The sequence below is a fragment of the Lissotriton helveticus genome, chromosome 8 (genome assembly GCF_964261635.1).
Source record: "Lissotriton helveticus chromosome 8, aLisHel1.1, whole genome shotgun sequence".
NCBI lineage: Eukaryota > Metazoa > Chordata > Amphibia > Caudata > Salamandridae > Lissotriton > Lissotriton helveticus.
Window position 1 is genome coordinate 418,298,461 of NC_136069.1, and position 27,667 is coordinate 418,326,127.

General features: G+C 44.3%; 1 protein-coding gene across 1 annotated transcript in view; it reads right to left on the minus strand.

The window, feature by feature from the left end:
* Positions 1–4,574: 4,574 nt before the first annotated feature.
* Positions 4,575–27,667, minus strand: part of WDFY2 (WD repeat and FYVE domain containing 2) — a 421,169-nt gene continuing 398,076 nt past the window's right edge. Inside the window, exon 12 of the mRNA XM_078657271.1 lies at positions 4,575–8,988. Within this exon, the coding sequence (XP_078513397.1) occupies positions 8,959–8,988 (30 nt within the window). The 3' untranslated portion in view covers positions 4,575–8,958. The remainder of the gene's footprint in view (positions 8,989–27,667) is intronic.

Consider the following 27,667-nt stretch of genomic DNA (forward strand, 5'->3'; position numbering starts at 1 on the left):
CCTGGGCTAGAGTGAGTATTCAATTTGTCCTTTTTCAGGAAAGGCATTCAGAGGGAGAAAGTCTAAAATAAGGCAAAGAGCTCCATTTTTTTTTGGCACCAGGGAGTAGGGAGAGTAACAGTAAGGTTACCACTTCTATTATGAACATTTCAAACCGGGTTTCCCAGCGCTATTGCAAAAATCAAATCAGCCACCCGCAACACTAATGCTAGAATTAGAACAGACACGTTTTCAATTCTTTGCGAAATACTTTCTCCGTGGAACAGAGGCGGAGATGGAGGGGAGCAAATTCCATTGTCTTGAAGCAAGCTATCTAAAAGAATGTCCTTCTTGACTGCCATGATGAGTTATTAGTATTTGAGCTAATCTAAAGATTAGTACAGCAAAGGGTTCTTGAGGAATAGTAGTGGGTCACCAGCTTCCTAAGGTAGCGAGGTCTCACCTGTGTGAGGGCTCTATACACACACACAAAGTGATTTGAAATGTTTGCGCTTAGTCACAGGCAGCCACTAAAGGTCCCTGAGCTAAATAGAGTGGAGAGTATTTAGGGATGTGGCTCAAGAGACATACAGCTGCCTTCTGGATCGTTTGGAGCCTTTTAACTGCAGCTTTAGAAGGTCCCAGGTACAGAATATTTCCATAGTCCAGTCCTGCTATGATGAATGCCTAGACAATGATCCTCTGACGAGACACAGGCAATAGCCAAACTAAAACTATTTTCCTGATGTTGGGCCCTCTCTATGGCTCCTTGTGCCAGACGGATCCGCACTTCCTGCTGTAAATTGACTGATGGTCCTCTGTCAGCCATCCTGGGGCTGGTGGAAGTTGTGGTGGAGTGGACATAAATATGAGGGCATAACCCTGCCAGACAATTTGCAGAACACACTTAGCCGAAGTGATTGCTTCCCACCCTGGGAGAAAATGCCAGATCCTGCCTCCTTCAAGGTGGCTGTGTAGCTGGAAGGACCCACTAAAGAGGTTGTGAGGCTGCAGCAACCTCGGGGCTGGGGATTGGCCAGCTTGATTCCCATGCTGTCCAAGTTGTCTGTGAGAGTTGCACCCACTGCCATAAAACGACTGCAAGGTATTCTGTCCTGGGTAGTTGCTGACAGCATTGAAAACCCTACCACAGTCATGGAGGAGGCAAAACTGTGGGTGGAACTGACACATAAGAACAGACAGGCTCAAGGAGTACACTGTGGGCTTGCTGTCTGTGGAGTCTGCGTTTTTGCTAAATAGGCAAAAGCCATTGAAGGTCATGTCCAAAAGAGAAGATTGGATATCCCTGGAAAATCCCATAGATCTCATCTAGACATGTCTCCTCAGTGTCACACTGGAGCCCATTGCCTGACCAAGGCAATAAGTGGTATCCAACCCACAGCAAATTGTGAATTTTGCTGCAGCAGGGACATCCTGAATGGCTTGTGTAAGACTAGGGCGCGGAAGTAGTACTTGACTGATGGAGTTTCAAAGGGCATGAGTGTATTGGCCCAATAGGGAGCTAGCATTGACAGACTTTAATGCCGAATTGGTGGATAAGAACGTGTTTTACAAAGGTTTTGCTGTGCTTTGACCCACTATCTAATTGGGTGGTAGGGAAAGCGTTTTGGTTGACCCTACACGGCGATGCCTGCACCACTAAACTTTACAGGGTTGGGTGTTGCGTTAGGAAAGCGAGATCACCAAGGGTGATGCCGCGCCATCTGCATCTTTATAAGAGGTCCTGTTTTTCCCACATCCCAAGAAGGGTGTCATTGAGGGACTTATCAAAAGTTAACCGGGTTCAATTGTGGACTGCTGGATTGAAAAAAAAAATCAGTGAGAACACATCAATACTACGAAAAAGAATCTTTCCTCAGTAGCTGGCTCAGGTGGAGAGACCAGTCCAACCCATTGGCATCTTGTGGCTCAGCATACCAGTTATCTTCAGTGAATGGTTAAGCAAGCTCATCTCCTTAATCATAGCGATCATTATCAGAATCAGTGCTCGAAAGTTTGAGAATGATCTGTGCCCTCTCTTGAGTTAAGAGCAAAGCATCAGAGTCTGATGAGCTGCTGAGAGGCACAGCGGCTGCTCCTCCGCTAAGGCAGAAGAATGTCGCCCCACTGCCTTGAGGCAGGAAAAAATGATAATAACATAATGCTAGTATCATTTTATTTTTCCTCCTGCTGTGGCAGCTTTGTGTGACTGGGCGGGCGACGCTGCAGAGCAGGGGTGGAGTGGCAAAACCCTAATAAGTGCGCAAGGACTGTTTGGCCGGCCCTCTTGGGCTTCCCAAAACAGTCATATGCACTTTCCCTCTTCTCCATACAGGCTGTATTACAGCCTGCTTTAACAGCATGCTCAAGACCCCAGTCTCTGGCTGAGCGCCGAACCATGGCACTCAGACTAATCACAACACTGCTTTGCAGCGTTGTGACTGGTGAAGGGAGACTTGGTGCTTGCCAATTACAACGCTGCATTGCAGCATAGTGATTGGTGAGGGGATCCTGGCTGTGCTTCTTGGAGTCCGAGACAGAGAGGAGCAGGAGCGGAGATGCGAGACCCAGTGACAAGGTAAGTGTATTTTTTTAAATTAAATTACATTGTGCCTCATGCCGCCGCTCGCCGCTGCGTCACTTGCGAGCCATGCCGGCCAGCACTGGAGAGGCAACGCCCATAGGGATCACAAAACAGCCTTGATCAAAGTCGAAGTGGAGTCAGACAGCATTATGGGTTGCTCTTCATCGTCCAGCATCAACCGTCAGAGGTCTGGCGTGGGTTGCAGCACCAAGACCAATGTCAACACCAAAGCCGGTTCAGGGCCTAAAAAGGGTCCAGATGTTCGAAGTGGTTCCTTGGGGCCCAAAGTCAGGCCAGCAGTGTGCCAAACAAGCACAGCGTAGCATCACAGAACTCTTGGATTTGCTATGGTGTAGCCAAAGGCCCTGGAAACTCAGGTTGCCCTGGTATGAGAGTTGAATCGGCTCCAAAGGACCAAGACAGAGAGTCATGTTTTCGCACTTGCACTATCTGAAGTGTTTGAAAATGGCAGAAAGGCGAGAGTCCTGCTTGGCCTTCTTTTGATTTTTTTTGTACTTACTCAGTGACTTCAAACATGACGAACCTCTATTGCAGAATACGTCAGGGTATTGAGTCTTCTGATGTTCTGTAACGTATAGCTTCACCTCACGGTCCCAGGTGGCCTTCCAGTTCATCAAGGACCAGTCGTTTCAGGCCCTGAAGTCGTGGGCTGACCCCAAGCACCAAAGACAAATATGGTGCCAATCTCTCAGACATTTGCTTGCATCAGTCCCGAAAAGGTTTGAACCCTATGGTTTTAAGAGGTGGCATTGCCCCCTGCACACTGGTATTAGGTTACGTTTATGAGAATTTAATCTCATGTAGAGACAAGGGGTAGCACAACAACGACAACTGGTGGCACAGAAAGAAAGGAACTAACATCAGCACACTTGGGTGGTGCTGATTTGCAGCTTCGACATAGGCACAGATCCGCACAACGCCACCTACCTAGGCACAGGGAAGTACTGCTTGAACATTTCCAGACCCAGTTTGATGCCTGGGCTATATTCAAAATGTGAGGAATCTGTAGTTAGAAGTCTATCAGAAGATCCAGATACATGGGTACTGGAGTTGTTTGGTTTGAGAAATGAAAAAAAAACATTCATATAGCCCAACTTCTGTCTGATATATATTTTACACAATGGGAGTTATGTTACACAATAAACAAGTTTTCAATTAAATCCACTGTGGTAACAAAAACAAAAGTATGCATAGTAAGGGCGTTACAGTGAGAACTTTGCATCTGCTGTACAGTATGTAAAACATAACATACAGGATATACAGGTCAGTATACTCATGAACATTCAAGAAGAAGACTATTGAGGGTAGATGAAGAAAACCGTTTGAAAAGCCAAAAGTATGCGCAATGTAAATACAGGTGGAAGCAGCAATGCAAGGTGAACATGTTTGATGCAATGGGAAAATAACCATCATTGCATAATGCTTGGCCAACAACTATAGTATTGTGAACATCCTGACTGTCATTTAAACGAATAACCACATACAATTACAATAATACAAGTCTGTTTCCTTAAGCTGGTGGGAAGGGTCCAGTACTAACAGCATATTGCCATATATTGACCTGTACCACTGAAGCCAAGCCTCTTAAATGTATGAGATGATACACACTAAGAAATAGGAAGACAACACAATCAAAGCAGTTTATATCAAGGGCCATGTCTGAATAGCAAAGGTTGTGTACCCAGCCCAATGACACAGGTAATCTGTGCTTTTAATTGACAGCTTTTTGGGAAACGAGCACATCCTAAATACAGACCCGGCAGGGATTCTCCCATTTTTCTTTGGTTGCCTTCACAAAAAGTCTGTGAACTGATCTGAGAGGCACGAGTGTGAGGATGTCGTTCCCTGTGCTAAAAAAACATTGGGTGCTTTACTGGAGGTGGAGTGCAAAGATCTGTACCAAGTGGGTTGTTTTTTGAATGGCACCAGACATTTTTGTACTTTCGTACCACCATTTATAGATGCATATCCCTGTAAATAGCAAATTTCATTTATGAAGTTAGACTTTATTTACATCCAACATTCCTACAGTTGTTCATGGATCATCTGGTAGCAACACAAAACAACTTTTTATTCGCTGTAAACAATTCCAAAAATACAAGTGCCTGTCCCCCTTCCTTGGTCTCTAAACCTAATTAACATGATGTTTCTCAAAGCACCTGGCATATTGGAAAGTACGAGGCCTAAGAACCTTGTGCAGTTCAGGGATGGACGGGATGCAGCTAGGATGGAACACACATGGAATGTGTCAAAGGAAGGAAGAGGTACTGACATTAGTAAGGGTTTGGTTCATTGTCACATATTAGTCATATACCTGCCTGTTTCGGGTTGTCACTAGGGTTTTTAGAGGTCTTCACAAACCCCGCAAGACAAGTCTCTTCGGGCATACATCGAGTAAAGCAGTTCGAAAATTGTATAAAGTGTGTGCATTATAAACTCCTAAAGGATGCTGAATGCGAGTGTGTAACTAACACACATTTAAAATACCAGAACTATAGACTAATAAAAACAACGTACCAGCATACAATTTGTGCAGTTCAACAGGTCCCAGAGTATGGACACAACCAACCAGAATAGATACAGCCCTTCTAATGATGTCTTGTCTTAAGACACTAAACTGAAGGAGGCCCTAGCTGCCTCGAAATATAGTCTGTGCTTTTGACATATTCAGAAAAACCTGAACTGTGGTAAAATTCTTTACAATCAAAACAAGAGATGAATATCTACAAAATTCCTACAGGACATACATTTTATTTCTAATTACTGTTTTTTGGGGCTGCAGAGAATGTGTGCTTTGTGATTGTTATGGTAATATTAAGACAATTTGCCTAGAGCCAGGCGTGTCTCTCCATTGGCCTGTAGAAACATATCCACTTACCAAAGGCACTTTTTTTTTGCAGCAGTGGGACAATGAACATTTAGTTCCTAGTGGTGGTGGTGATGGAGGAGCACTGCTTTGTTGAATGTCCTCATCAAGAAAGTCAGAAATCTGATTTGGATTTATAGAGAAAGCCATCAAAGCCTTTTACATCTAACTTGTATGTGATACAAACTCCATGTCCTCCATTCAGTCATACGCTCCTGCTAGGAGATATTCATTATGCATTCATGGACTAGCTTAGACAAAGGAAAATAAATGTGTAAATGCAAATTCAATGTGATTGTAGGAATAAATAGTGTGCCCTTTATAGAACAGTAATTATTTTATAAACAGTTTTATCATACAAACACTGATTTCAGTAAATCGAGTCAATCTATGACAAATGTCAAAAAGATTTCCTATTGGGTGTGAGAAGCACTAAGGGCATTCAAGTTTGCACATTTGTACCTATGGAGAAAAAGTAAGCTCTAGCTGCACTTTTTCGCTGATGATACCGATAGAGGGGGAACGAGAGCTGAGAAGTTAAAGGGTACTTTAGCAAGACAGATTTACATTACTGGAGGGGGTCACTGCTCCTTTTAGCACTCCAAGTTTCAACACTCCCACTTTAAAATTACTGTGTAGGAGTGACAATATTATACCTTTTTATGAGGGTTGAATGAGGAGGTATTTCAAACTGGGCCTAAACACACAGATTAGCCAAACTAGCATAAAACGTCTAATATTATACAAAGAAGATATCTACATTTGTCGCCCATCAGCGTCCAGCTGGGGTATTCCTATATAGGAGATGTTGGCTTCATGGGGCCATTAGTTTATAGAGTCATTCCTATGTACTGTGCTTGTATGCTTCAGTTTGCTTGCTTATATTTTATTATCAGACTGCTCAGTTGTTCATTGAGGGTACTGAATTGACTCTCCTAAACAACAAACTGCTTATTCATCCAGAAAACATAAAAGCCACGAGCTATAAAGGCCATCGGATCCGTACCGCAACATAGATTGCAAAGGGAAGTATCTAGGTCTTTTTATGCTGTTGTGTAAAGGTAAGAAGTCGTGGGTCTGAAAGGTTGGAGGACCTCCACAGAAAAAAATATTTTTTATCTTTATAGGTCAACCTTCCACTTCATACTAAATTCACAATCCTAAGGCAAATAATGCAGTAAGAAACACTGGAGCCATTAAGGCTCAAGTGACAATTGTTTCTGCACTCAAGAGGCAGTCCTATTGGTGAACGGTTAAAAGTGTGCCTCGTGTAAATTAAGAACAAGGTCAGCACAATCCAGCATATATTTTGTGTACAATGGTACATAAATTAGCTCTGCTAATTTCAAATAATAGTAGGAAGTGGTTCACACAATCAGATGAACAGTGAGTTAGCATAAGGTGCAATGTGGACAAATGCCAACTAGCCAAAGCTTCATGGCCCTAAGGAGCTCTGCTTCCTATAGTTTCCAAGTCCATGCTCTCAATTATGTAGTCGTCGTGTGATGAGCATAAACAAGTTTAAACATTTAACCCGTCATGCTGCACTGCATTAGTCAATGTAAATTATCTTTTCAGCTAAGAATGTTGCTAAGAACAGGTAAAACTTCAAGAGGTGAAAAGATACATTTTGCATTAAGCAAGAATCCTACTGGCTCAATTTATAACACAGGCTACGATCTGGTAATTTGTCATTCTTGGGAAAAGTCATCCTAGTGTGTGTTTTAAGCAAACATAAAGCAGGATCCAAAACCATTCTTTTGATATTGAAGTCCTTCGTGAAACTAGTAGCCCAGATGTAATGCATCAGACTGAATGAGAGGTAAAATACATGAATGGGCCAGCCCAGCAAAAACATTACCATACCTTGTGCTGGCCTCATTTGCAACTGTGTAGAAAGAGCAGCAAGAAATTGGCTTATCATTATATTGTGTTCATTTACACAAGAGAGTCCATTTAGATGTAGGCCTGTTTAGATACAAAGTGTTCCATCCGATGAGCCATCAAAGCAAACCCCTGTCACACTGTAACTCCCATCGACAAGCCAGAACATTGGTCTGATGTGCCATCCAAATGGAATTTGGAGACAGGAGCTGAGAAACTAAGTGGAAAAGAATCAGGGCCAGCTCAAACACCCCACAACATGGAGTCCTTCAGCACTGTACTGGTTACTATAGAAATATTTGTGGTGGCGCAACTTGTTGCAAATTTTTCGTACATACTATTGTGCGTTGTCAACATAAAGAACAGTGCCTCCCATTTGTTGCTGAGCAGCACTGTAATGCAACTGCCCATTGTACAACCATAACATCATAATGGCCCACTGATTTACTTTCATTTTCCTATCGCTGTGGCTTAACGCCCACATTCCCTAGTGTCGCATTTAACCTACCGCAAAGCCATCATATTCCAGGGCTGAAGTTTCTTTCGTAGTGCAAATTATGTGAAGCTTTGCATTTATTTTAAATTGTGTGAAATACCATTAGCATATACAGTTATCAACCATTTAGAAGTGCTTTTATCTGACAGAGAAAATAAATTAAGGTAGAACGAGGACATTTTGTGAGGCACTGTCCCTTGAGATTTATCTTCCAATACTTTAAAAGTTATCTGCCAAATCAGCATTAACAGTCGGGCAAATTAATTACTTGATAGATAAGAGGACGAGAGATACATTTAAAAACGTGCTAATGTTAGAAAACATCACCGGAATTGTAACAGAGGAAATGGAAGATGGGTAGTCATATAGGCTTCCTATTAAAATTTTACAGTTTAAAATGCTGGCTTCTAGATCTGATCCAATTTAAATGAACATGTTCATTCATTTAAATAACAGCCTCTGATACAAAGTGACTGCCAATTCATCTTAATCATGCCTCTTCAACCAGCGTGGGGGAATGGATGGGGATAACCTAGTAATTAATTCTGCAGCTAAGCTGAAGATCCTATTTAACAGTTGTTGACAGTGTTGCAGAACTTTGATAGAGCTGTTGACTACCACCATGATGTTGATCAAAGCACGCTATCTTTAAATCTCTTCACGGAAGAAAACTTGCAATTCTCCTTTCTCACGATACACAGCTCCAGAAACAGTTCTCATGACAGGAGCTGTGACAGTCTTCCACAGGCTCTAAGGTAAGGCTGGTAAAGGGAATGTTTCCAACAAAAGAAACCACGCTCAAAGCAGCAAGTATACCAGAACACTTAAACACAAAAACTAACTGTAATGAGCAAAGCCCTGTCAGACAAACTTCAACAAATCATTGTAACTAAGATGTACAAACTACAATTTAAAAAAATACCTTCCTTTACAGTATTTTCTGCTAACAAATTCAAACAAAGTTTTGTGTGCAAATGTTCATTTTTGATCCAATACAGGGCTTTGCACCTGCTTGATATTCCGAGTTTCTCCACTGTGATGCACGTTAGTTGGTAATCAACATTTTGCTATGTGTACTAAAACATAGCCTCTTCGTTAAACACCGGCTTTACTTCTTCTGAAGCATCATCAAGATACAACTGGAGTCATATCCCACAACTGTTCAAGGAAACAAAATATAGATTAGAAACAGTAAGCGTAAACCATATCATGACCATTTTACTAGCTCATCAAATAGTGCCTCGGGGAATATGTACTTTAATTCTAAAATTATAACAAAATAATTGTACAACAAAAAGGCACAGAGTCACTGGAGTGGCATCACAAAATCATAGAGGGTTATATTCACAGAGGTATTTTGGAGCACCGAATGTAGTACTCTTGCAGCCTTTTCATATTTTTGTGAAGTTGCCCTAGAACATCTAAAATGGAAATAAAATGGGAATTTTTAGGGAGTACACACTTATTAGAAAAGAAAGGATCAGTACCCTGTAGGAAAGTGCACCTTTTTGCATGGTTACCCCCACATTTTGCCTGACACATGATGCACTTGGTGTGCCCTGGGTCACTGCCAATCAGGTTCCCAGGACCTGTGTTCTTTTCCAAAGCTGTACCTTTGTAGCCGTAATTGGCACATCTCTGGCCCCAGATAAGCCCTGTGCAAAAGGTACTATGGGTACCAAAGGCACTGTGACCAGGGAAAGTCTCTAAGGGTTGCAGCATCTATTGTGCCACCCTTAGAGGCCATATACCTTAACACCCACACAAATGCCATTGCAGGCTGCGTGTTTTGGTGCAGAGAGAAGTGAAGAGTCGACATGGAACCTGTGTGTCATGCCTGCAATCCACAGCCTATGGCCTAGGTAAGCCACCCCTCTAGCCAGGTGCACTAGACCACAGGTGAAGGTACAGTTGCATGAGCACTGTACCCCTACAGTGTCTAAGTTAATTCTTAGGCATTGTAAGTGCAGTAAAGCCACCAACAGTATATTGTCTGGGAGTTGGTCATTACAAACTCCACAGCTCCACAATAGCTTTACTGAAAACTGGGAAGTTTGGTAGCAAACATCTCAGCACATTAAACCCAACACTGATGACAGTGTGGGATTTAATGTAAAAAGCAAATTTTGGAGAGGCCCCCTGAAAAACGGCCAGCCCTGGTGTGGTTCCTGAATGGCTGCCTGCCATTTGGCACCATCAGACAGGTTTCTGGATCCCTGCGTAGAGAGGCTCCACTCTCCGGATCCAGAAACAAAGCCCATCTTGGAAAGAGGTGTCATTCCTCCCCCATCAAGATGGGCTGGGTCCACAAATGGGAAGCTTCAAAGGCCTGCTGCCATTGTAAACTGTCCCTGTCTTTTGCTGCCCCCAGCAACTGGCTCCCACCGGTTCTGACCCCTACTTTGTGCGGGCGAATCAGCAGGAAAACTTAGTTAGGAGGAGAGGTGAGCCCACCTTTGCCAATCCCACCCCTCAGGTGGGGGAGGCGAGGTGAAGTGCACATCTCAGTTCCCTCCATCTTGAAGAGGAGGGGACCCAGCCAATTAGAGAGGCTTATGCCCCCCCAGCCCACTGTAGGGTGGCATAATAGGAGGTGTACTCACCCCAAGGAAGGGGCCCATTAGTCCCAACCTCCACACCCCTGTAATCGCCCCTACATCTAAGTATTTAGAGGCAACCCTGAACCTTGCCTCCTCAGAATCAAGGAAGAAAGAAGATGGACCGAAAACCAGTGCTGACCCAGAAAGAAGAGGACACAACTGCTTTGGACCCAGCCCTACCGGCCTGTCCCAACTCCTACCAGACTACAGCGGAAACACCGGTGTGTCCAGCAGCCCTGCACTCAACTTAAAGACTCTGTCTCCTATGAGCACAGACTTGCTCAAGCAAAGACTTCTAACACAGAACACAAATCCAGGCGGCTTTGCGATTCTGCACCACTCTGGACCAGACGCCCTTGGCCCGAGTTCGAGTGGCCTAACACCAAGAGGAGGACTCCCCAGCGATCCTGACCTGGGATTTGGTGATCAAGCTTCAAGCTGACGCCTACAGTCTCAACCTGAAGGCTCCCTCCCGACCACGACCAGAGGTGGTAAGAAGACCCGAAGCCAGAAGACACCCCCCACCCGATGCCCCACGGCCTTGGGTGGCCCAAACGACGGTGTCCAGGCATCCCGCAAGAACCCAACTTACCTCTACAGATGGTGGTCGCCTTCAGGAAACCTCCCATACAGAGCCTACAGCATCTGTTCCAAAGAGAATTCCATTGAAATCCACAGGGAACTCGACGTCTCCTTGGCACTCTGCATCTGGCCCCCCCCCCCCGTGCCGCTGGTGGCGCAGCTCCTGCAGTGCTGATCCTAACCCCAGGAGCTTTGCTCCCACAAACCAGTGGCCTGCTCACAAGCAGTCCCTAACCGAAGGCCCCCTTTGCCCAATTGGCTACCACTGGGCCCTTGCACTCGGCACCCGGCTGCCCCAGTGCTGCTTGTGGTGTAAATTAAGTGCCTAACTGGACATTGGGGAACCTTGGTCCTAACCCCCAAAAGCCATACTGTAAGTCATTTACCTACCTGTAAACCCTCTTTTTCCCATAGGAATCCATGTTACGTGTTTTGTTCCTAAAAATGTTGCAACTGCTGACTTACTGTTTTGTATGAAAATAAAGGAACTATGCTTTAATTAAAGAATTACCACAAAGAGAGCTGTTAATACTTGTCTGATTTTGCCTCTGCTATACTTCTGGGAACTGCCTGGACTCTGTGCACACTATACCTTACTTTAGTATAGCATATTCAGTGCTGGCGTCCTACATACCCACTTTGCACTTTCACGAATAGGCAATAGGACATTTCAGGACTGATTCACAAAGGCATGTACGAGCACGAAAACAAGTACTACTCCCTATACTCATAAATGCTTTTATGAATCAGCCTCTTTATGTTTTATTGGATGCTTCCCAACATACCTTGAATATTATACTCATACCTGACAAGTTGATTAGCAAATGAATTAAAGAATATGTTGCTGTATTAATCAAAGGGTACCAAGCATGTGTTGTCCCAGAGCTCACACCACATACCCTCCAAGGTTTCCATCATACCTAGGCTATCCCAAGAATGCATTAATTAAGGCCTGTTGAAACAGAAGGGAATGCAGGACTTTTCCGAAACAGAGGTGGTCTACTCCAGAGTGGTATGTATGAGGGCATGGTATGGGCAATTCGAGAGTCGGCCCTAAATAGCCTGGCTGTCTATTAAAGTACGGTGTGGGCTAACAACTTTGCAGAGCTAGATCTTTTGGTACAGAATTTTTTTTACTTGCCTCATCTTTGTGCGTTTAGCAATGGGAAATAATTGCTCAAGCCCGTGCCCCAAGTGGGCATCAAGTAAAGCAGAGCTTAAAAGCATCATGGTCTTACACTGTAAATCAGTTATGCACAGCAGCCCCTTAAATGTGCTTCACTGTTGTTGGGACTCTTCATTGAACTACTTTCGGCCGCAAAAATCCATTCATCAACAAATTCATTCATTAAGTGAAGGATGCCAAAGTAACTCACTTGAGCTCTTCTTCCCCTCATTGTACATCCTTTTTGCCTCAGAAACCCATCAATTTAAACAGTAAACTAAAAACTTGGAGGTCGTGTCCTAATAGAAGCTCCATGACTGTGTATTGCGAAGTACTCTACAAATATACATATTTACTGGGTAACTTCAGTAACAAACTGAACACAATGTACGCAATGAGAAATATAAATATTGCATAGGTGTCCCCTCTACTTCTTTGCAATACAACAGGAAAATATTTTTGCACAACAGTGAAAAGCTCCACAGCAGTCTCAGTGATAGCCCCACGGTAGATTTCAAGCCCGCCCGCCCGCCGACTCCGAATTTATAGGAGCTAGCTCAATTACACTGTGGCAGAGTGAAAATGTAGGAGATGGTAATGTGTTTTATCGTGATAGGTGCCACTGGAATACCCCCAATCAGTCACCATATCAACAAATACCTTGATAATGGTATGGAGTGTATGACATGATGCGAGGGGAGAAAAAGGGCAGATGCATTTTAGGGAAAGTAATGTAGGAATGAACATAGCAGAACAGCCAGTCCTAAGGGGACATTCCTTTTAGCCGTATGCAAGGATTTTTACTCGCAAATGCCCCATAATTCTTGTGATTACTACACTTACAGCGAATAATTCCTCAAGATTTCTGAATGTGGATTTTAATTTTAAAACCGTGACGGTTACCCCTCTTAAAATATTTCAGGGAAAAAATAGAACTAATATCCATCCATTTTCAAGGTCACTAGAAAATTTGTTTTACACTTTACTCCTGAGTAGAGAGCACATCCATTTTTATCACCAACTAGCACTTTTGAGAAAATATTACCAGTTTGATAGAAAAAAACAGGCAAAGACACATGAAGGAACAGCAGGCATCTCCACAAACCATTGGGATCTATACACACCCTTAATGTTGTATTTTAAAGAACAAAGATGTAGCATTTGCTCATAGTATGATGGTGAACTAGACTATGGGAAAGTGGAACTGCAGAAGGAGTTGGCTATGCAGTATATTTCTACTGTGTCACATTCCAAATCTTATAATTGATTCCTGATATAAGAGATATTTTAAGAGCGAGGACGTGGTGAGTGGGAACAGTACAATGTATAGAATTGGGAGAATGGAGTATATATTTTATCATTTTACATCTACCTGTATTACCTTGATTGTGTATATGCTAGAGGCATGTTTGTCATATTTCTGCACCACAGTCCTTGGAGTGTATTTCAATATGGGAAAACAACTAAAAAGCATTCTCCGGCAACCAATCTGTTTCCTTGCAATTTTAGCTGGGCTTCCATTCATGCTGCAGGTCGCCGGTTTCAGAGGAGACAGTTATTTCACTTCTCATTTCTCTGCTTGCAGAACATGGGACCTCCCTGCCAAATGTATTTGTTTTTGCTTAATCATTTCATTCAAAACACTAAAGAATTTGTAACAGCAATGACCTGATTTTTCTGATGGATGCTTCCTTAATCTATTTACATGCAGATTCTTAATCTTTTGAATATCTCCAGGTGTAAGACTGACTCTGGAAATTCTATTAGCTCTTATACGCCAGTAAATGGCACTGGCTCCATTTTGGTACTTGATGCAGTGCAGGTGTGAGGTCACTGGAGCAAAACAATACCACTGTGGTGTAGAGATGAGAACAGCATCAAATCGAATTTTAATGTGGAGCATAACTTTAGTTGGAACCTTATACATTTCAGGAGTTTATGACTGTCTTTCAGAACAGAGAAGTAGGAGGGATCAGTGAAGAACATGCTGGAAAATAGAGTATCCACCAGAAAGAGCGTTACCGAAGATAAGTCACTTTTTTCTTCTGAAGGATACTTCTTCCTCCCTGGTCCTCAACTTTTGGATAGATACTATGAGCACTCTACCAGGTGGTGGGTCTCAAAGGATCAGTCGGAGTAGAAAGTCTGAAGCACAGAAGAAGCAACATTCTCATTCCTTCTCACTTCTGAATGCTAAATAACAGAGCTTTGCAAACCTGCAATGGAAAGCCCATGTCGCCAACAGGAGCGCCCCGATCAAGTGCCAAGGCGGAACTCTTTGCTCTGGTGCAAAGAGCAAGTAATCACTCTGGTGGTTCCTGCATAACATATTTTAATGCAGAGGATCATCTATCATGATGAAGGTCTCTGTTGGACAGCCTTGCCCTTCTTGCTGCGGACATATCCCACAAAGATCTTGTTGTCAGACCTGACCTCTGTAGTCCAGTCTGTATAAAAAGTTACTACCCTAGGAGGGTCCATACAATGTGATCTCACCATCTCTTTGGTGGGGTGGTGTTGAAGGAAAAGAATGGAAGAATAATGGACCACAATATTTATGAGGAAAGCCACTCAAGTCCTCAGGACCAGTTTGTTGAGTTTTAAGCAAGTCAATGGTGGACGAAGACATGGTGATTGCAACTCAGTGACATGTTGAGCTAAAGTGCGGACTACCAATGGCACACTTTTGAAAGTCAAAAGTCACAACTTGCATCTGTGTAGAGGCTCAAACAAGGTCCTCATCAAGAATATTAGAACTAAAACAAGGTCCCATTGAGGCATAACAAATGGTGAAGGAAGAAACGTGTATGTAAGCCACTTGATAAACCTTAAACAATTGGAGACTACAGATGGCTGGTCAGGAAGACAAATTAATGATAAAAGGGCTGCAATGAAACCTTTAAAAGTGCCCACTACACAATCCTGCTGGGCTAGAGAAACTTAATACATCTGACAAGTCTGCATACCACACCCTCCTTGGCCACTCGGGCTGATCAGAATAACCTGGGCATGGTCTTGGTGCAAATTGGTCAACACTCAAGGAATTAAGAGCATGGGGAAAAGCATAGTGAGGCCGAAACGTTCACATCAACTAAAACCTATCTCTCAAGGCTCCCTGCAATGGAAACTGGAGGGCACAGAACTGAGAGCAGTGCACATTCTTGCAAGTGATGAAGAAGTCCATCTGACGAGTGCCACAGAGGGCAAAGAAGTCTTAGAATATTTCCGGGTGGAGATGCCACTAGTGGCCGGCAAGATGATGTTGACTCAGCCTGTCGGCTGTGGTGTTCAGCGAGCCTGCAAATAGTTGGCAACCAACCAGATCTCATGTGCCTGACTCCAGGCCCAGAGACTCGGAGCTTCTCAACAGAGATGAGACCCCAAATCTCCCTGCTTGTTCACATACTATAAAGTGGTGAAGTTGTGTTTGTCAAGATCTGGACAGACTAACTGCAAAGGAGAGTACAAAACCATCTAGGGCCTAGTGAATCATGCACAGCTAGACAAGCTGATGTACTCAACCTGCTCTTCTGCACACCTGCTCTTCTGCACACGAGTCCTCCAGATTAACTTCCTACCCTAAGATAGAGGCGTCACGTCATTACTGTGGCCACTGCTTGTGCTGCGCAAAAGAAATTTCCTTGCATCAGGTTCTCCTCTGCCGACCACTAGAGCAGCATTTGGGGAAATCATGACGACATATGACAGATTGCCCCCGTGTTGGAACCACTACATATGAAGGCACCACTGGACAGCCCTCTTTTGTCAGTGTGTGTGACCAATAGAATGCAGGACGCCAGCAGACCTAGCAGGCGGAAATCCATCAGGACTGGAATTTGAGCTCCCTGCAGACACATCATAATCATATCCTGAATGTCCTGGATCCTCTGGAGAGGAGAAAAAATTCACAAAGATTTTGTCCAGTATTGCCCCTATGAACCGGAGGCAATGAGAGGGCTGTTGGTGTGGGTGCGGCAGTATGATAGAAATGCCCAAGCCAAAAGGCAGGGATGCTGGGGTCTTCAGAGGGTCCAACATCAGCAACGGCAAGCTTGCCTTGAGGAGCCAACTGTCGAGGTACAAAAACATTGAGATCATTGACCTTTGAAGATGTGCCACAAGCACCACCATCACCTTTGTGAAGATTTTGGTTGGCGATGTCAGTCCAAACAAAAGGACCCCGGACCAAAACCCACAGGTACCTCCGGTGCAACTGCAAGATCTGTATGAGAAAATACATATCCTGCATAAAAATAACCTGAGCCAGGCTGAGGATCTTGAACTCTTCCTTGTGAACGTACATGTTAAATACCTGAAGTCTTGTTTAAGATGCAAACTGCCATCCTTCTCAAGAACCAAAGGGTACAGGGAGTAGCATCCCTGCCCAATTTCCAGCTTTGGGACCAACTTCACTGTTCCCTTTTCCAGCAGTCTCCACCTCCTGTTGCATAATCCAAAGGTGATGTTCTGACTGAAGTGACTGAGAGGAAGGGATTTGGGGACAGGCCTGTTAGAAGAGACGGGCAATCCCCCTTTATATAATATGCAAGACCCACTGCTCTGCTGTACTGGACTTACAGGTCTGAAGAAAGATGACAACGTTCCTCCAACCAGCTGCGTGTATTCCATTACGGGGGAACTAATGCAGTTTTGCAGATTGCGGGGAGGACGACAAGGCAGTAGAGGAGGTTGCTGGATCTCTCCCTTTGCCCTTGTATTGGTGGATACATTGATTTGGTTGTTGAACAGGCTTGGAGGGCCAGTTTTGGAGAATGGGAAGCCTGTTTGAGTAGCCCCAAAATGTAGCGTAACGTCTATGAAAGTCTCACACTGGGGATGCTAGTCCGAAAGATTAGACAGTTGCTTTCCTGCTCTCATAAGCTGAGTCGGCTTTGTCACCAAACAGGCACGAGCCATCAAACGGCATAGCCGTGGGATTCGCCTGCACATCTCCGGAAACTATGTGCACGTCAACAAATGTGTCATTCATGGAGCTTAGGGCTAAACTTCCAGCAGAAAAAATCTTTCTCCTCATCGCCTTCAATTTCTTGGACTCTGTCTGGAGGAGCATTGGGAAAATCCCCAGGATTCTGCTTGGTGCAGGAGAAAGCCTGCACTAGCAATCTCTCTGTCAAATGATGTGCCGACAAAAAGTCTGGGTCCCCTGGAGCACTTAAGTCCTTGCGGACAATTAGCCTATTTACAGCCGGGCAGAAGTTGCTTTATCCCAAGCCACTTTGATGGGGTTGACTAAAGCATTGTTAAAAGAAAGCAGCAGTTCTGATGCTGTTTAAGCAGTACCGCATACCTCAGTCAATTGTTAGTTCTATCCGCCACTGTGGGTAGAAGTAGCCCTAATACCTCAATTGCTTGCTGCAGGAATCTACTTCAGGAGGTGCCAGCCTTGCGAGACACTCCATTGACGTTTCTGGGGCAGTATTAAGATAATTCGCATTTTGTAGTGCCAGGCAGTCCAACGTATTCAAGAGTACAGGAGGCAGCAAACTGGCCACCTCACTCTGAAAATGTTCTGAATCTGACCCAAAGATGACATCAATGAATCAGCAGTATTGTTGATGTGGTATATGCCCAGGCTGGGATCTCCCTGTACTCAGCCTCCTCAGCCAAGCTTTGTGCCTCTCTCATGGACCTCAATAGAATGGCCTTGTTTTAGGAGGCATGCCTCATGGACAGCTCCAGTGTTGGCCAGCAGTTTTAAAAAGGAGCTCAAAAAAGCATTTTGGGGCTCACAGAAGCACAAGCGGGACCACTGCATTCCTGAAGATCGCAATCATTGAATACAGAAACAGCAATGAGTCAATGCCCTGCACTGGATATGCCAGATAAGCCAGAAATGGTGTCGGAAATGGGATTGAGGCTGGTGCTGGCAGAGAACATAGTGAAGTGGTGAGCCAAGGAGTCAGGATAGGAGAAGGGATTGTTATGAGCCCCAAAGTACCCCAATATAGGCCTAGGTAGTTGCACAACCTTCTACCTACATTTGTCCTGCCTTGCTCTACATAATGGCTCTGGTGCTGACCTTTTACCTAGTTAGGTGCTGAATACATGTCGGATGGTTTTCTTCGAAAACTAGCCTAATTTATTATGCATGAGGATTCTTAGTATCATAGCAGGATTACCATCTTCTGCATAATAACTATACAAAAGTTAGAACTATTGTCATCCTTGTCTAAGAGGCCCACGGTACCATGACCCATCTAGGTAGAACCCCTGAGGGTACCTTTCGGGTATATAAGTATCACATCTTCACCGGGCAAACCAGAGGCGATGCCTCCTTGCTGAAACGAGACGCTGAAGTCCCTACACGCAGACACTCCAGCATGCAGTGGCCTGACATCCCTCGTGGGGTGTCAAGACCAAGACAGGGTCCTTCATTCCCTCCCATCAGATAATAGGGTTGGCCTTGGCTTTACACCTACATACATGCTAGGTGCACTTAGGTACATCTAGTTAGGGTTTGCATCGTAAGAGTACTCATGATTACGGTCATGTATCTATATGCCTGCATATATTCATTGTTTTAGCACCATTGTAGAATTCTACCTCTGTTGGTGCTTATAACAGTTTAGACCTGTTTCTGTCCAATGGTTGTTGCAGCACACGTATTTTATACTAGAATGATGCTGGTTCAATAAATGCTTATTGAAAACTTCCCCACTCTTTATTCTGTATATCTCTCTGAGACCGAGTGAGCACGAGTGAAAAGTACAGTACTGTTCCCACAATCCCTGAGGGGTCAGGACTGTCATGTTCGATAGTTGCCAGAAACTATTCGCTCCTTGGTAGGGTTGTTGGGCTTATAGTGGCACTGTGAGCTAGCTGGTCTACAGACAAACAAATCCTTTGGGGGTTTCTGGAATCAGTCTGGACACCAATCCCTTAGTTCATGTTATCTAAACATGCAGATCCTATATAGATTTGTAGGAACTACACAACAGGATAGGTGCTGGAGAAAGCAACAGTAAAGGCAGTGGTACTGCCGGTGGAGGTTCCTTGTGACATCCACCACCTCTGCCTCTGAAGAAAACTTTTTGAAATAATCTACTCCTCCCTTTTAACAAGAAAGAAAAGCTAAGGGACACAACAGCCATGAAGATATTACTGAAGCCACCTATTCAGCAGCACCCAACACTCTAGATTGCATTCTGACAGAATCTTGACTCCACATTTCAAATTACTTGGTGTAATTCTAGGTGTGCTCCTGGTAGAACTAGATGAAGAGTATACAGGATGGTTGTTGGATGCTTTATGTTGTACTTCATGAGACAGATCAATGTCCCTGGATTTAGTTGTATGCAGCAAAATCATGACTCCACTCCAATACTACACCAGAGGAGCACAGTAATGTAGTAGATTTTTTCTTTGATAATAAGGTCCTCTTCCCTTCCACCCCATCCAAGGCACTTTCTAAGACGAGTAAAACGTAAGCAAAATATATTGATTATTTTATCCAAGTTACATCCCACCAGCCCTTCCAAGGGTTGAATGCCCTCAGTATAGTGAACAGAGACAAAGTGTTTGTGGTGCAACTGCTTAAATGAATTGGGGCACACCACAGTGAAGCAGTGAGGAATTGTTTCCACCCTCAGAGGAAATGACAGCTCTGCAGATAATTTGTCATTTTGAGGTTCTTCCTTTACCCCAGAGGCTCTTTCTAAACAGCCCTGAGTTGTATGATTTCCTAGACGCAGGTGGTGCTGTACATTCAACCTCGCTGCTTTTGTCACAATGGAACTAGGAAAGGGATCCACTGCCATTGGTGAAATCAAAAGCATTGAATCTCTGTCATGGGTGAAATCAAAAGATTAATCTATGCATAATCTAATAATTGCAATTCCAATTTTCTGTATGGACCCGTGGGTCTCCATATTTTTTGCTAATTCTGGATTTAGCGGTAAGAGAGGCAGGTATCATTGTAAATCCACAAACATTAGTCCATCTCTGACACAACCATACACATCAACATATTCATTTTAACAGGGATATGCCTTGTGCTAAAGTCCTTCCAGCCATAGGGTGCAGGCAATCATCTAGCTGGAACACTCAGGTTGATTATCTGAGCAGATTAGCTTATGCTAGTCAAAAATAAGAGTTGATAAAAAAAAAATTGGTTGACCCAGTTTTCCTTATTCGGAGGTGGCCAAGGACAGATCTGCTGGCCCTAGATAGCTAAGACCTTGACTGCCCAGGTGGAGGAGTGTCTGTTATAGGCAGTAACCACAAGTAGTTTTCCGGTGCTTCTGCTTTGCACAGTGGTTTACAATATGAGGGCAAAACAACAACGTGGTGAGTGGACTGCAGCAGGATTCCTATGGCAGACTGAAAATGGGACTCACACTAAAACTCTGAGATGAGGTCTAACAGGGCTGAAACTGGTCTAAGGTTGCTTCTTTTCCCATTTAGAAGGATGTAACCTGGCAGTTAAGAGAGGACTGTTGATACTGGAACAGCGCCATGGCTGATCATTTTAAGGCTGGTCACTCTTTGCAATGGCACAGGAAGTAAAGAGTTAAAGGTGTTTGTGTTATTCTACGATGCATCTTCCTGACTGCATTGATTTAATTTCTAGATAGATTAACAAAGATTTGGAGAAAAGATGCAGCAACTTGAAAACAACTTGCGGCTATTCACCTAAAGGTAACATGTGTTTAAAAAATATGCATAGGGAGAGGAGTTTGGTAGCAAATTAAATTGCTTCCTTGCTTTGAAACTTTTTGCTGTACCATACTTTTGGCTGCTTGAGGCAGCTGTGCATATTCTTTGTGCCTCATGGTGAAGGCGTTCGTGTGTCTAGTATGTCAGCAGGCAGATGGAGTTTCACTGAGTCAAAAGAGCTTTTCCCGAGATAGTGCTCTGTTGGATTGGGAGTACCCACAGTACTGGCCTTGCCAGTAAGAGGAATGGGCTGTGATGATACAAAGGTGTAAACATGAGGTGGACCAAGGGCTTTGTGGCACAGTAGACAGAAGTGACATTACTCATGTTGACACTGAATGAGGCAGTCCGACCCGGCTATGGTAGTGTCTAGCTGCGCTGCAACAAATCGCTCTCCAAGATAAGTTAAAGCTGACTGAGGTCCTGTCGCAGAGAGACGGTGGGAGTGCAAGCTGTGTGGTACACTATGTCAGAAAAGTACAACACAAGGTAGAAATATTACTTTTTTCCAGCCAATGTCACATAAGAAGGATCATTCAGATGACGGTGGTGGTAATGTAACTGCCAAAAATTTAGTGGAGCATAATAGAAAGATGATGGCAACCCTGTAAACCATTTTGCACACATTCAGGAAAACAGTGGCAGCTCAGGAGACGCTGGAGTGTATGGAAACGAGTGCTGATGGGATGGAAGCTAGAATGGCTGCAGTGGACTTGAAGGTGCAGGTAGGGTGGTTACCTAAATTCCGTTCATAACGGACACTGTCCTGAGCTTTTGACCTACAGATCACTGTTTTAATGTGTGATTGGTTCAATGAAGCAAAACAAAATTACAACATCCAAGATGCATTAGGTTATCACACAAAGATCCAGAACTGGAAATAGAGGCTCTAATGACCTGTAATGAAGTGGTTACCCTTAGGTGCATGTGGTCAGGGGCAGATGGACTTCAGGGACATGGAGGTACACAAGTAAGCGGTGTTGAAGGGCAAAGTAATTGGTGCATGGCTGGCTCTGGATGAAGATCACAGAGTACTTGGTTACTAAAGAGTTCTGGCAGTTCCCCGTCAATCCAATTCCCTGAAAGCATGATGATGCGGAATATGTTGGGCTTTTTTGAGGTACAACTGTAATCTGGATGGATGTGTCATGATTCAGGTGGAGTGTAGAGCATATAGACTGCCACCCAGGTCCCCTGAATGATGCAATTGATGACACAGATACTTAAAAATAAATTGCTATTTTGAAGAAACTAGAACTGCAAATCCAGGGTCAGTGAGTTATTGTTATTCAATATCTTAGTGCCAGTAATCAAACAAGGAGGAAATAACTACAAGAGGTCACAAAGGAATAGCTGAACCTGGATGTTCCAGTAACGTTCTGGTGGATATTCTATCTAATAGCCAATAACTCACCCTAAGACTATCCGTGGCACCTGAATGGATCTGGAGAATTTTCCCTGCAATGGTCTTGAGTGCCGAAAAGTGACACCATGTGGCTCCAGGATGACTCCATGCCACAGGCCAAGAAGTAATGGCGAAGAGCCACATATAAGATTCACCTCTACATGCGCATGTCAGTTTTTTAATCTTTCTCTATCCACGCCCTCAGACAAGGAGCACTCCGCGAAACTGCAGGTGACTGGAGGCAAACCTAACTTGGAACATTATTATAATGTCGAGAAGTACACACCATGGAATGTGGAGTTTGGAGGGCAGTGAGTTATCTGCAGTTAGAGTGGCCACCCAAAACAGCATTGCCTGAAGGCAAGTAAATTCTGATGGATTTCTCACCTTAAGAATACATATCATAGAAGTACCTCTCAAAGGCAGAGTCGAGCAATGGGCTTAGAACAGAAAGTATTGCAGGACCAAGGGGGTAAAGTGACCCTGCCGTCAGACCTGGCACAACACTGCAGCCTGGTAGAAGTCTAGCATTTATCCCGCCACTGTCAATGCCATAATAACAGCCTGGCTCTGATAGAATGAGCCCCCGGGGCTTCAGGGAGTTACTTCTTGGCCAATGCATAGCAAACTTTAAAGAAGAGGACTATGCACATTGACAAGGTCCTTTTCTGCATCAACTTTTCTTTCTATGCTCCAGAAAATCTAAAAAGCTGGTCATCCACAAAATGGTCCCTTGTGCACTCAATGTAAAAGTTTAATGCCCTTTTAGGGTTAAGCAGATGGAGTGTTACCTCCTACTTTGAAGGATGAGCATGAGTAATAAAGACTGGCAAAGCAACGGATTGGCCAAAAAGGAAAGCTGTCAGAACTTTGGGCAGCAAGGCCACCCATCTCATCAGCACTAACTTATTTGGAAAGAAGGTGATGATGGGCTGTTGCATCAAGAGCGCCTACAGTTTACTCATGCAGTGCTCAGAGATAATGCCAATTAGGAAGACTGCCCCAAACATAAACAACATAGTAGCGTACCAAGCAATAAACTTCTTCCAGTGCCCTGCGTAGATGGACTTTGTTGAAGTGTGTTGGGCTGCAAAGATATCATAGACTACTGCGAATGGCAGATCAAATGCATTTAAATGTTGCCACTGAGACTCCATGCATGCAAGTGCAGGTTAAGCAAACTCGGGTGCCGTACCCTCTCATTTCCTATGGCTGAGACAGGAGGTTCGTCCAAAGTGACAGCGGGATCGGAGGACAAATGCTCACCATCAGGAACTCTGGGTACTATGCACTCCTGGTCCAGTCCCAGATCCAGGGGCCACCAAGCATTGGTCAAGAGGAAGAACTATTTCGGTTTTCTCACCATTGAGCTGGAGACAAGTATTACTCATCCGGTCAGCTACTGAGGACATTCACTGAGTAAAGTTGGTCTGGGAGTCTAGAGGATCACCGAAAGAGAAAAGATCAGCTGCAGTACATCAGTGTAGAAAATTATTATGAAGCCAAAAGATTTGATGATGACTTCTAATGGTGGTACAGGACATGTTAAAGAGTGAGGGACTCAGTGCGGACCCTTTGATACTCTGGAAAAGATATTACCAGCAACAGAGTGGAAGGGAGGGAGAGAAATCAATTTGGTCTGCTGTGAGAAGAAGGACCAAAACCCTTTAAGTGCTGAGTGGCGGATGCCTGTGACATGGAGGAGTTTGAGCAGGATGGCGTGGTATACTGTGCTGAAAGCCTCCTATAAGTCTAAAAGAATGAGGGCGACAGTGGTTCCTTTATCGGGTGATGAGTCTGTCATGCGTAGCAGAGATGAGGGCATTCTCAGGCCTGGAGTTAGCCCTGAAACACGAATAAGAGGGTGAAAATGTGGATGATACTCAAATAAGAGGTGAGTTGGTGATTAACACATTTGCAAAAACATTAGCAGGACAAGGAAGCAGATAAAAGAGAATGTGAAAATATGTCAGGTGGTGATTGGTCCACGTGAGAGGGAACGCAGTCTCCCACTGCAGGAGAGGTTCGTTTGAGACAATTGGGCCAAGCAAGTGGCAGCCAGGTGTGTTGGTTCCTCTACATGTTGAGAGAGGTTCGGCAACCTCAGTTTGTGAACCAGATTAATAGAATACATGTCATATGTGTCTTCAGGGTGAAAATTAAGATCCCCAAGACAATGGAGTGATAAAATAAGAGAACTAGAGGCAAGATGTATTTTTTTTTATTATTAATGCTTTTATTTTGCATTCTCAAAAGAAAACTAGTAAACATAACACATTCTACAATTCCGCTAGGAATAATAATTCTTGCTGGAAAAAAGACTGAAAAGACAAGATGTGTTCTAATAATTTGATGCTAGATATAGACCAGGGTCCCTCCTCCAAAGGCAAGGAGACTGGGAGGGCTAATTTTGAAAACAAGATGTTCGATCTAATTATTTGTTTTTGGCAGATATGATGGTTCAGCTGAGGACGAAAATCAGTTTGTGAGCTCGGACTTGCTGGAGAATTTTATAGCCAAGGAGGGATGACATTGGCTTTGTCAGGGGAAGAGGCATAACTAAGTCATGTTTCCATAAACAAAAGCATTTCGGGGAGCCTAAAGTCGATAAAATTCCATACTTCAAAGGTATATTAGGTTAGAGAGTGGGTATTTATAAGAATTTTTTGACTGGTCCGAATCTTTGGCAGTTTGGGGGATTCCAGGAGTACAGGCGTTGCAGAGGGTGGGGGTAACTAGAGCCTTTTGTGGCTCAGAGGGTGGCAGCAATAGATCCTATCGTTGTTCTGTGGGGCCCGAAGCATGCCAGAGGGAGCTGGAGGCATCTCGAAGTGCAGTAGCATGGGCTGCTTTAAAACTGTGATTTTTCTGCATGGTCAAAAATGGACTGGGAAATTGCGGGTCACGCCGAGACCAGCTGGAGTCAGAAGACAAGCCTGTGGGCTTTGAACTTCTGATTTATGAAACAAGGTTCACTCTCTAAACCATTTGTGATAGATCGAATTACTTCCTGCCAAGGGGTCCCTCTCCAATGTGTTCCCCTGAGTGACGCTTGCACACAAGTACACCAGAACATAAAAATCAGTGAGAAAAACATTACATTTACGAATCTGGGGTTGGCATCAGTAGTTTGACCTCGTAATCTACTTCCGTAACGCGGCCAGCTCAAGTTACTACAATGTTAAACAGAAATAGGATTTCAGATTATTTATTTATTTATTTACTTATAACATTTATAGAGCACACTGTTACCAAACGGTGTCCTGGCGCTAGGATTATATGCTCAAGGATGTATCATCCATTGACACCAATTAGCTTGCCTTCGTCCAAACTGAGAAGCCTTTCTTGCAGAGACATACAGGACTGTAACATTAGCCAAGGCCACATTTTGCCACCCGATTAGTCCCCACACCCAAATATTTCATCTGAAGACAAAGACATGCCTTTGAGTTAGGTAGATGGCAAAATCAATTGAGTGAAAATGCTTTAATTAATCTGAATTATTCGACACGCTAAGCTGGGCCATGGACCTCTCTTCGGACATGGGTCAGATTGTTATACGCGAACCCCACGGCAAAAGTGCATTCTGGGGAACTACTGTCAGAGAGCGGGATCATTGAGTGGAAGAGGTGTGGCGCCGCGGCCAGGGCGACTGACGCTGGAATCTGGGGACCACGGTTCGATCCCCGGCTACGGCGGCAGGTCAGCCCAGCACCATGTAGCTCGCTTAATCTTCCCGACGGCCCCCAGCGCCTAGAGACTCTTACGGGTGATTGTGCGCTTTACAAATGTGGACTTTATTGTGCGTGGCACGAGGCAGGGAAGCTTGCACCTGCCTCTGTTGTTTGCTCTAGTACTGAAACCACTAGCGATACTATTTTGCTGTAGCCTCTAACAGTGGGGAATAGGCAGTGGAGACCCGGTACACACAGGATGTCCTTATACACTGCACATGCTCTTTTCTATCGTGCATCGCTTTGGCTCTTGCTAACACTCCTACTGCAGCATCTGGACACTTTCGGGCTCCTCTCTGGTCATTTTGTTTCCTCTGGGGGGCTGAGGAGGGGTAAGCAAGAGCAGCTTCCTGATATTGGGCTGCGTTGGGAAGTAGATAGTTTCAGGTACTTAGGCATTAGGGTTGCGTGACCTCAGGTAGGCAATACACATTTAATATGGGAGGGTGTTGGACAGACTGTGTACCTCTAAACAGTTCTGGAATACACTCTCACTCTCCATCATGGGGCGGATGGCAGTGGCTAAGACGGTTCTTCCGCTGTGATGTGCCCTTTGGGGCTCGACACCTTCAAACCATTGATCAATCCGCTGGTGTCTTTGGTGTGGGCGGGGAGGCGGAGCAGAGTGTCTATGGACGTTTTGTAGCTTGACCATGAACAGGGAGCCTAAGCCTTTGGCAACTAGAAATGTACCAATAAGCAGCCCAGATACAGCATGCCGCCAAGTGGCTTACCGCAGAAGACAACTGAAGAAAAGGTTTACTAAGCAGGACGTATGATGGCTCTCCCTTGACAGTACTGCTTTTGAGGGGCAGTTAACTGGGCCATACATATCAGTACATAGTGTGATAGACTGCATGCATGTGGGAAAAGATTGTGGTTAGGATTCTCAAATGGTTTCTAGTTACGAGATTGCTCTATTTCTGGGATTAACAGCTCTTCCAAAGTATCAGAAGGGAAATGGCATTTGCCCATAGGAGGGAGGCGAGCTTATATCCTGGGAACACCTTCATCTCCTTTCAGGAGGCACAAGAAGAGTTTGGAGTAGGAACCGGGTAATTTTCACAATATGCTAAATTGGCTGGCACAACCAGGGAGATCTGGACGAGCTGCCCTAATGCCCCCGCCTTCGATTACTCTGTACGGCATTTTGCAAACTGCTTCAGGGAGGCACTTGGCCATCCTGATGTATAAAGCCCTGGAATTGGACAGGTCCAGGATTATTTACAAAGCCTGGTGCTCCTGGGACATTATATAGGTACCCCGTTGACAGACCAGGAATGGGATCAGGCATGTGAAATGGTAGGGAAGGTCTCTGCTTTAAATGAATCCATATCAACTTCCTACATTACACCTATCTCAAGCAATCATACTAAGTAGAGTATACCCGTCCGATCTGCGTTTTGTCAGAGATGCGGTGCAGAGGGGCCCACTTTCTTACATATGGCATGAGCCTGTCCAGGAGTGGTATGCTCTGGTCAGTGGTCACTGAGACCTTTGGCGCCATGACAGGGGTTGCGTTTTCTCCGGTTCAACAGCAATGTCTGGTGAGGGTTACAAGTCATCCACAACACAAAAAAAGTGTATTATAAATTCTCAAAGCTGGCACTATCGATACCAAAATGGCGCACTGCCACTGGATATTTAAGTAAGCGCCGCTCAACAACTGAACTGT